Source organism: Pterocles gutturalis, unplaced genomic scaffold (assembly GCF_000699245.1).
Source record: "Pterocles gutturalis isolate BGI_N339 unplaced genomic scaffold, ASM69924v1 scaffold14328, whole genome shotgun sequence".
NCBI lineage: Eukaryota > Metazoa > Chordata > Aves > Pterocliformes > Pteroclidae > Pterocles > Pterocles gutturalis.
The window spans coordinates 36,570-48,278 of NW_010125818.1; the positions used below are offsets into that span (position 1 = coordinate 36,570).

At 36.1% G+C, this 11,709-nt stretch overlaps 1 protein-coding gene across 1 annotated transcript in view; it reads right to left on the reverse strand.

Moving 5' to 3' along the window:
- Nucleotides 1-8,260, reverse strand: part of LOC104458631 (threonine aspartase 1-like) — a gene marked incomplete at both ends in the record, with an annotated part of 36,226 nt that extends 27,966 nt beyond the window's left edge. The window contains 4 exon segments of the mRNA XM_010078740.1: nucleotides 363-482; nucleotides 6,980-7,015; nucleotides 7,017-7,070; nucleotides 8,154-8,260. Coding sequence (XP_010077042.1) covers nucleotides 363-482; nucleotides 6,980-7,015; nucleotides 7,017-7,070; nucleotides 8,154-8,260 — 317 coding nt within the window.
- Between the last annotated feature and the right edge of the window lie 3,449 nt (nucleotides 8,261-11,709).

An 11,709-nucleotide genomic window follows, 5' to 3' on the forward strand; every position in this document is an offset into this window, starting at 1 on the left:
CTACCAATTCACAAGATCATTTAAAAATTTAATTAGGACAACTTGATTAAATATTGATTAAAATCTTATTTTAAAAACACTTTAAGCATCTAAGAGACTGCTTGTGGTATTAAGAAGACATTCAAGCCCAATAAATTAAGTTATTAATAGCTCTGGCAAAAGGTAACTAACTATAGAACAATTTCTTACCTATCAACGTTTTATAACACTGACAGAGGACACCAAAAACAAAACTTGCATTCCAACACAGTGATAATGCCTTCAGAGTTTAATGGGAAGGGACAACATCAGTTTGCTATCACAGCTCTCGCTTAGTGTCACAATTGCTGAACAGTCATTCCCAACTGAAAAGGTATAATCACCTGACCAACTCTTCCAGGATGCTTTAGTGCTAAACCTCCACTGGAGACAGCAGCAGCAACATTTCCTTCTTGATCAATAACAACTGCACCAACTGTATCCAATGTTCCTGAGTCATTCTCCTGCAGGACACACAAACAGAAACAACTAATAAAAACAGTATATTAAAGTCAGATTATAATTCTTAGGAGTGTGCAAACTAACGTGCACAAAACAAAGTGACAAGCCAGTCAACAAAATGCATTTGCTATCATGCTTATTGTACCGATTGTGTTGCCATAAATCTTTCCAAAACGCTCTCTTGCCTCAGACAGGACCTAAAGAAAATTTCTCTGGAAACAAGAAGCTAAGAATAAACATCTCAGGACTCACCCAATGCTTAGATTACCTGCCTTTACTCACAAAAGTGCCAAAAATGTTGTTTTCTTAGTGGTGGGCACCTGTCCACTAAGAAATTATTCAGCAACTCATTCCAAAGATGCCATATCAAAAGGCCTTTCCAAAAGCTTCGAGATGGCATTTTCAGAGACTGATGTTTAAAGCTATGCATGATTCAAAAAAAAAAAAAAAAAATCCACAAGAAGCAGCTTACCATGAAAAGAGAAAATTCTGATATCCTGAAATAATAAATAAAAGCCTTGAGAAGAAGTCTCCCCCAGTACGGATTCTATCTCCCAGACTTGCTCAGTTCAGTAATCTTTAGTGGCTTCCTGGTTGAAAGAAATTACCCTTCGCTCCCTTTGGGTCACTAGAAAAGCATCCTTAGTCTCATCACTTCGGAGGCACATTTGCTCCCCTAAGAGCAGGGGTCTTTCCGCACTCATTCCTGATGCAAGCTCTCTGCCTACTGTCTCACAAACACTTCAGCTGTCTCACCTTGGATCTTGTCATTCTTCCCCCCTTCCTTAATATACCACACTCAGTCACTAAGAGAAAAAGCAGTTTTCCACTCTCTGCCTAGTCTTGCCCTAGATTCTCTTCCATGCAGAACCCAGGCCAAGGCACTCTGACTTCATGCCCAATCACACACTCTTGATGGGACACACCATACAGTGTACATAAAATGAATAAACAAAACTGATTCATCATCCATCACATACTCAAAAGATGAACACTGCTGTTGCAGAAGCCCTCAAGCCTTTAGCTGATCAGTCTTTCTTGTGTAAAAGCTTACCTCCATTAAAAAAATCCTACATAAACTTACACAAGCAAATAATCCCAAAGGATATCAAGCTATTCATATAAATGCAAATTTTCTGGACTAGGATCCAGAAGGAGGAAGAAAAAAAAAATCTACACCCAAATATTCAAATTCAAATTATCAAGTTCCCATCATCCATTAAAATTTCCTTGGGCATACAACACCACTTGTCAAGCAGAATTCTTAGGAGACTCATGCAGATGATACTCCAGCCACGCTTAACTTGAGAGGTAACACTTGAGTTAATACTGTGCCGGTCTTAAAAGGAAAAATATGCAGTGCAGCACCACAGTCTTCTACAGAATTTTTCAAGCAACTGTAACTCCTAAGGAAGGAGCGTCATCCTTGGCTTTTACTCAGAGTAACGGTAAGTTTCTTCTCTTCACCTACACCTAGCTCTTACGGAACAAGTTCTATACTCAGAAGCTGGTACTAACCATATTCTATATTAAAACAAACAGATGTATGGCCTAACAGTAAAGAATAACTGCTTAGAAAAAGAGAGGTAAAAAATTATAGATACAGGGTCTCAACTGGCATTGGGAAGAAGAGTAAGTCGAAAAGCAGAGGAAGGTAGAAACCAGGATCAGTGAAGGCAGAAGGAGAGGCAAAAGGAATTTTGAGGACTAGAGCAAAGAGGATAAAAAAGAAGCAGGTTCCCTTCCAAGTTGTAAAGGCAAAATAAAATTAAGGAATCTTTCCTTAACATCCCATGGGCAAATGTATTTCACACGTCCCAGGACACATCTCCCACAACCTAATTCAAGTATTATTAACCCAGGTAGAACAATACTATTCCATGGATTGAAAAGACCTTAAGCAGCAGAGCAGACTGCTCACTGGAGGTATAGACTCCCACCTTCGGTGGTTTTCAAGATCAGACTGGACAAAGCTCTTCCCAACATGAATTCTCCTATGATCCCACGATTTCTGTATCAAGAAGAAGAACTACTAATATGATGCAGGTTTTGTTGCCCATCCTCTCCCTCCTTTTATCAAAGGAAATTATACCCACAACAAAAAACTTGATTAATACAACTACAGATATGAAAATCAAGCTTGTCCAAGTTAGGAAATGCCAGAATTAAGGCCAACTGTGTAATCTTAATTCATATTAAATCAAATACTTGGGGCTCCCATAACGAACAGAAATGCATTTTAGAAGGATAAGGCTCAGTATGGATCAGTATGTTTTCCATATCATCTGACAGTAAAGAAAAAATGCTTGCAGCCTTCTTTGCAGCATCCGTGAACCTATTTGCTCCATCTGCCATCCATCTTCTGCTTTAGCTCTTACATTCATAAAATATTTGCCTCCAGTAGCTACATTACTAATTTATTTTTTAAAAATATATTTTAATCAAAAAACCACAAGCATTTACAAGCATATGCTGCACGGAAACTTTCTTCACCATTATTTCCTTTAAAAGAAGATCTATTTCACATCCGTATTTGCTGTCATTTCAGTGGTATATTTTGCTTGCTTTTGCTTATTTTATTTTTAGATCAGGCAACTTAGGAGGCTGGAAGCCCTTTCTAAAGGGAGCATTTTTTCTAACCTGTTGTGGTTTAACCCCAGCTGGCAATAAGCACCACAAGACGCTTGACCACTCCCCATGCCCCAGTAGGATGGGGGGAAGAGAATTGGAAGGGTAAAAGTCAGAAAACTCATGGGTTGGGGTAACAAAAGTTTAATAATTGAAATAAAATAAAATATAATAATAATAATAAATTGTAACGAAAAGGAAAATAACAAAGAGAAATAAAACTCAAGAAAGACAAATGATGCAAATGACAACTATGGCTCACCACACTGGCCCACAAAACCTCCTGAAGGAAATCTGTATCCGAAGCAAAGGAATTCTGTATTTTCCTTCTCAGTAATATAAGTTTGTGGGGGTTTTGTGATCAGAAAAAGAATCGCTGCTGATGCTATATTTATCCTTACTCAACAAGCTGAAAAACAGTATCAATTCTATTTCATATCCAATGGGAAAAATACATTGTCAGATCTATTCTAGACCTATTTTTATGTTTGCTCCCATTCCAACGTTACTGCTTCACACACTTAAAAGTGACAGCATGAACTGGTTCTGTAGTTCAGTATTAAGTGTCTTCTACATATGTAAACTGGAGGTGTTCAAGGCCAGGCTGGATGAGGCTTTGAGCAACCTGGTCTAGTGGAGGGTGTCCCTGCCCATGGCAGGGGGGTTGGAACGCAATGATCTTTAAGGTCCTCTCCAACCCTAGCCATTCTATGATTCTATGATTCTATGATTCTATGAAACTTGACTACTACCTGGTGATATTTGTTAACAAATTCCATATCTGACTTAATAATTTATACTAACACATCCATTGCAAAAGTAGTTTGGGGGTTTTAACAATGTAGTATTGCAACCTAAAAATAATCTATTATTTAGTTAATATTTTACATGAAAACAACTGGAAGTCAATGTGAAAAGTAACAACTCATTACTTAACCTGCACCTTGCAACAGAAAAGGAAGTTAATTTAATGAAATCATGGACCAAATATTCAAACCTGGCTAAGAACATGCACACAAAGCAGGAAGATGCTCATCTGCACAAATGCAGATTTCTATCAAGTATTTTAGAACTAAATCTCATCCTTCCATTCTTCTACATATTAAAGAAAACCCATAAATAGTCATCATTTTATAAGCCCCTAAGGAAGGAATTAACAGTTTAGGAGAGCTCTACTCAGTACATGCTGGAAGATATCTACATATGGGGCCTTTTCCATCTCAACTTGAGATTGTTCTGAAATTCCGTGAAAAGTAATTACCATTAAATCTCAACTCCGAGTATCATAATGGACAAAATGCAAAATTAATCAGATTGAAGCCATTAACATCTATATGCTATTTACCCAACTATTCAGACAAATAAGAAGGATTTTATATTTTATTATATTAGATCAATTAGATTCCCCTAAAAATATGGTGGTTTTTTACAGGATCCTCCTACTCAAAATAGAACAGGGGAACACATAAATCTTCTAGTATGTCCCATATTGGCCTTTCCCATGTTCAAGAGGGAACAGAGAGGAGCACAATAGTGGATAGCATTATCTAGAAAATAATATATCAACAATTAATATATTTTGTTTTCTAAAATCTCAGATTTAAGGAGTTCTCGATGAAGCACTTTTGTTGATTACAGCAGTATTTAACAAGGTGAGAGGCAATCTTTTAAGCAACATTTTATTTATTAAAGTTAAAGAAATACTTAGAAATCTAAGTCAAAGGAAAATGTCATTGTTCTGTCAGCACTGGGACCAATTCACATTATGAGTTCTGTTGTTTTGTTTTAGTTTTTAACTGAAATGGATTAAAAGTATATAGGTTTCTTTTCCCATATTAAATGGATTTTAAGTATACTTTTGAAACTAAGAAGTATTACTATCATCAAAGACCATTTCAGTATGGATGTGGGACAGAAAATTTATTTATTTTTTTAAGGAAAAGTAAATGCATAAAATTCAAATTCCTGTTCAAACTGCAAGAATAAATAATACAGACACTAGCACTGTCACAGCTGACTGCTACACTTGCAATTACCTTCACACGGACATAAAAAATCTGATTTGAGGAAAAAATTAAGTGACTAAAATCCACCATGCATTGACTGTTGCTCACCTGAAGAGTTCAAGCTAGAACTGTCTAAAAGTTCATGTGGGATGTTCAAGATGATCAATGACAAAAATGATAATGCACAAAATACTTCAAAGAAAATAATGTTTTTTTGTTGAACAAAGATAGGCATATTTTTCTTTTCTAAATATGTGTTATTGTCTCAATACAGTAGCTGAAGAATATGAAACTGCTGATTCCATACACATAATTCAAACTGTTGTACACATACATGAGTACATGTGTTAAACTAGACAAAAACCAAATCAGTTTTAGAAACCTCAAACTAAATCATGTAATTTATGGAGTTAAATAACTAGCCTATATCATGGAGTTCAATAACTAGCCTATAAAAAAAACTTATAAACACTAACATTTAAAAAAAATTAATGTGCACTGGGAATTCTTAGTGCCACTTACTCAAATCAAGGAGAGGACAAGTCCTCTTGCAAGTAACTTCAGCATAGCCGTAAAAAAATTTTGCAATAGCAGAAGGCAAATGAAAAATAGGGCTTTTAGACAAACTCTACTAAGCTATTTCCTCTGGTAAAAGGCAAGCAAGAGGACAAACATCTAGGTCTGATGTTACTGGTGCTTGAGGTTAGAAGTTCAGAACGGCATCTGTCTGAATAACCAGTCCCCCTAGGAATCTGTTTACTTAATTAATATACAAACAAAAAAGATTTTTTAACTACGTAAGCCATTACAACTTAAAAAAAGTGTCTCAATTTTCACACTTTCAAAATTCAGGTAAGTTATTAAGGGATTTTCCTGTGTGCAATCACACAACCCTCTGCAAATCCTACATCGGGTAAACGATGAAAAATACAGCAAAGAGAAAATTCCATTTACTTGGGAAATAAAAGTCCTTTAGTAAGTTACACTGCCTAGTTTTTCCATACAATCTTTATTAAATTTAAACAGCCTCTCATTCTTTTTGAGCTTGCTATAATTTAACTTTTATTGAAAAGTAATTTTTAAAACTGTATGTTTATTTTTAGCTGGTGAAATTTAGCAGCAGCTAAAACTTCCAAGTAATTTCAGACTTTTTTGGTCTGTAATACTATCTCTAAGCATAGGTCTTTCAGTTATGATTTCCATTCAACTTCAACTTTGTTAACATCTTTTCTACCTTGCTCTTTCAGCCAACTTCTAACATTTCATAGACAAAAAAAATGAGCAGAATCTATAACAACTGTGCAGTATTGGCAACAGAGGCACATAAGCTAAGTTGCAGCATAGGGCTGAAGCAGCTGAGTCAAATTAGACAGTGAAACAGCTACGAAGTCCCGCTGAAAGGGTCAGGTCTGCAGCTCCAAAGCAGCACAGCAAATAAAAAAATTAAATGAGTATTTATCAGTTAAAGTTTAACTTTGACAAGAAGATTAACTTTGAATTATTCAAGTATTTAAATGGCTTTTAATAAATTATTTTTAAACCTTTTATGAGAGCTCAGCTTTGACAGTACGAGCTTTGGGATGACAGATCACATGCCTCATCCTTGCTAAATGATCCTTTTCTAATATCTTAGAGATAATTATTCTACTTTTCTTTTTTTAGGTTTGCTCTTATACAATTTATTTTTTTCATTTCTATTTAATTTTGAAAAACTAAGCTTCCAGTAAGACTGCAATTAACTTACACTGTGGATAACACAAGCAGCCCACACTGATAGAATGGTTTGGTGTTCATCCCCTCTCCATGGAGAGGATGTGGCCAGAAATCTGACAAAACTGATGTGTTACGTTAACTGGATTACTTACCAGTGAGTAGAGCTCTATCTGATCACCTCCTTTACCTACCATCACTGGCCTTTGGGGGTCTCCCACAAGCGCTGCACATGACTCTGGAGCCCTTGAAATTTCAAATTGCAGGTTGGTAAGCTCATGCATTGGCATATGTTTCAAGCATTGACTTGCCCCTTATTACATGAACTGCACAGAGACCCCTCCTCCCTCAGTTACCTTTGAACAATGTTAGTTTTACAAGGAGGTACGTGAAGTCCTGTAAACAGGAAAAGTTCCAAAACAAATAACTAACTTTCCCCAGCTCCCTCTATCCTTACTTTCTCTACAGGTCTTATCTTTTTGAAAATAGAACAATTAGCACCCTGCTAGAGAAAACTTCTTGTCTAACAACACAGAAGAAAAATGCCCAATTTATAACCAGTTTGTATTTGCACCGACTACAGAGAATAAACTTTTTTGCCAATTCTCTGGGATTTATACGCTATTTATATCAACATATGCAGCTACATAAGGCAGTGGACAGTCAGCTTACCAAAGCAAAGAGAAATGGCCAATCCAAAAGCCCACAGGCCCCAAATAAAGCACAGGTGTTTGATTTAATGAGATATACTTTCATATTGAACAGTAAACACAAATACTGTGACATTCTCAAACTGTAACAAAGGGTCTAAATTAAAACTACAAGTGAGGGGAAGAGAGCGAATTCTAATAGTTTTGTAGTACAAGTAATATGGGCCAGGTCAATGCTAGATGCATGCACAGATGCACGTTTACCTACCTGATATTTTAAATTTCACCAATTCCAGCTCCATAATGCAGTGCGCTCAGGACACATTAAAAAGTGGGAAACAGTGACAGAGATCCCAAGCTAAAGAAAATGTTTCAGTAAATAATTATCTGTTTGTGTTTACATTTGCCATATTTCCAGTTCAAAATGAGCAAAATATTTTTCATAGCACAAACAAGATACAAAGTGACAGACTGGTTTTCAAATAGCAACTTAGAAAGTTTTAATTGCACTAAGTTATCACTATATCATCCAAACATTAGGATGGTCAAGGAGAAGTGACTTCTGATGCTACATTAGTCTCATCAATGCTACATTAGTCTCATCATATACAACACAAAATTTATTAGCAACCAGCTGTAAGTTTAGGATGACACAACAAAATTTTAAACAGGAACTAACCTTTTCATTTGATTGTCTTCTTTTCTTTAGTTGAATGAGATCTGTTTCCACCTTTTCAGCCAACTCCAGCTTCCTCTTGTTCCTCTTGAAAGCTGCTAAACTAAACCCTACAAAAATAGTTCGAAAGCATTTAACTAAATAAAATTTACTTAATTTAAACAAATACTGATAAGCTGACATTTTGGAGGTCTGGTCCTCCACATTTTTACTGATGCAAAAAGCATTCATAAAAAAGACATCAACTAAGTATTGAAGTTTCACTACAAGATGTTTACATCTTTTCCTAAGTGAAAAAGTTCCACTATTGTTCAGCAACAGTGACAGGTAAAATGCCTAGAAGAAAAGTCGCTGAAAGGAAGCTATGTGGAAGCTATGTTGGTCTCTCTGTTTGTCAAAGAAGCAGCACTGCACAGAAGAGAATGGAATAAGTGGCTTGTGTTAAAACTATTGTTCGTGACTGCTGAGAAGTAAATAGATATCATACAAGCTCATTCTGATACCCACAAAATTAGGCTACTCTTTTTTTACCTTAATTGCATATCTGTATGTTTACTCCTATATTAAAAGCCACACAATAATCTAGTAATACTTTTATGTTCCATAATCCAACACAGTCTAAAGACCACCTAGGTCTTGAAAAGACAAACGTATTTTCCACATCTAAGTCCCACATTCAGAAAGGAAATGTTCTCTACAGTGGGGGGAAAAAAAATTGTTATACTTAAGAGACCAAAATTACATGTTCCCATTTTAGAAGTTTCAGTTCCTGAAAAAACTGCAGATACTGACATATTTACTTTAAACTAGTTTTGCCTTAATACTATCCACAGATTGTTTTAACATCCTCTTTGAAATGTAGAGAAAAGGGGAGGGGAGGGAAATGTCTTTTGTCACTTGCTTAGTCATGCAGAATCAAGCTATTAGGAGGGTAAGTCTCAAATTCAATGGAAGTTAAAAAGCACAGGTTTTGTGTTTAATCTATAAGCCTTAAAAACTGTCATTTTAAATTAAATTCCGAATACAGCTACACCACTATTATTCAGAAGACTGGAACAGCTGCAAGAACAGCCTATGAATAAAATCAATATTGCTGAGCCAACAGAACACAAAGCCTTCATTTACAATTCTCAAAGTACACAGACAGTGAGCATTTTACTTCTTTGAAACTTCCTCTTGCAGGTGCCAAAATCACCTAGTGAACTCTCCTTTAAACCTGTTTTCAAGTACATAAAATTGGACCTTAAACTACCACAGTTATTCAAGTATATAACCTAAATATAATGAGAAAGCTGTCATTTCTCTCCAAAAACCTAATGAATACCAGTTTCTTAAAACTGTAAACACATATTAATCTGCCATCACCGAGAAAGGACTTCTTTCTACCATATAGAGCTGATTAATGCAGCTACTTTGGACAACACATTTCTATGTTTGAAATGAGGTCCAGAAGGCAAAAAACAAACACTTGATAAGGGGGAGCAGGCAAAGAATCATTTCAGTCTAGTACTAATTGGGGGTGGGGAGAAACAAACAAAAAAACCTCACACAAATCAAGAATTTGTTAAACAGAAGTGCCCCAAAGTAAACCAAGCCAGCACACTATTTTTAACAGAATTTTTAAACAGGAGAACTTGTAAGTTGACATGACTTCAATAAATATAGCAAATAGCTATGGGCTGAGCCACAATATGGGTGAGCAAGAATGGTGGCTGGCCTTGGTACTAATCAAAGGTAGGTGTTACACAGGGATAAATATACCTAAGCCTGTTACCTACTGCCGGTATTGCCTACTGCCAATTCAGAAAAAAGGTGTACTTAGAGAAGCAAGATGAATATGAGGGTGCAGGAGCCCATGCAGGAAAACCTGAACACGAGAAGTTTTCCTTGTACTCCAGAATCTAATGCTAGAGGTGTCCTGAAATCTTCTGCAGTATTTGCACATTACACCAGTTCAAATATAGGCACAAAGATCACATCATGACTAAAGAACACATCAGCTAGTTCCAAGCTACCCTGCCAGCTATACAGAGTGATGCTCTACGGCCTCTCAGCATCATCACTACAACTACATCTTGGCTGCTACTTATCCTGCCATTTTTTCCAAAACATATGAAATTCCCCAAGCTTAAGCAAGACGTTTCATTCACTGAAGTCCTCAGTCTCTAGCTAAGCAGTTAAACAATTTTCAGATTTTACCTGGTACTTTAAGATTCTATTTGTCTTTTCAAAACAAGAAAAAAATGTAAAGATTTGCTTTGAAGATTCTAATTGTTCACAGTAACTTCTTATCTGCATTGTTAATTCAAATCAGTAAGCTAGGAAGTATAGGGCAGAAAACAGACCATTATTAACAAAGCAGCATACATTTTACTAATCAATAAGAAATATTAAGTATGAAATTAGGCTAGCACTGTAGCACCTTGTTCATTTTTACAGAATGGATGACTTACAGAATGGATACAAAGCAATGGTTTTGACTAACAAAAATCTATGCTTAGTCCTCAGGTGTCAGAAATATTTTCAAGTGCTGGGCACCTCAACTGCCTTTCAACTGTATGCTGGGATAAAGACTTGTCAAGCACTTCCTCTCTATTGGTTTTCTTACTTTACTAATCTCATGGATGGGATCAAGGATTCTTCTACTGGATGATCAGATATCCAGAGCCCCAGGAGATGCTGTGGCATGCATTTTTTACATATCGTAGACCATGTCAGACAGAGATGAAGAAAGTTTTCTAACAACCCACCATGATGTAGGTTGGAAGGGATCTTAGGAGGTCATGTAGTCTAACCTCCTAGGAAAAGCAAGTCCAATTCAAAAGTGCTACATAGGAACTTGTCAAGTTCTGAATACCTTCAAGGATGGAGATTTCACAACTCCTCTGGGCCTCTGTTCCAATATTTGATCAACTTCATGTTAAAAAAAAAATTCTTTTAAAATTAGTAAAAATTTCACATATTCTAATTTATGTCAGTCCTCACTCATCCTACCCCTGTGCATCAGACACCCCCATGGCTAAATAATATAACACTTAAATGCACAGAGAAGGGTCTAGGTTAAGGAAGTTAGCATGTTTCCCTAGTAAAATACACAACCTTCACAGATTCCTCCATCATGGTATCTAAAAAACCTAATCATCAGCTCCTATCATGACAGATACTGTAATATTTGTCACATTGGAAAGTTCATACTGTTACACTAGAGAGAGATATCAGAGAGGTACCAGTCATGGTTTCGTACTTCCAGATGACATGAATTTTTGATCAGAAATAGTTGAAGGTCTTTGGGGGGTGGGGAGCAATTGTTTTGGGGAAGTTCTTTTTAAGGTGTGGAGAAGGGTAGGTTTTTCATATCATGTCTCCCTTCCCAGAGTTACTTATATGAATTCATGTACTAATTCAATCACTCTTAAGTTTTATTTAATTTAGCATTAAATGTCATACCTTTCAATACTGTGAGCAATAAGAAAGTCTATTCAGGCTTCCCCTAGAGTGGAAACTCTTGCACTCAGGCTATGTTCAACTTCAGAATAATCATAGAATCATAGAATGGTTT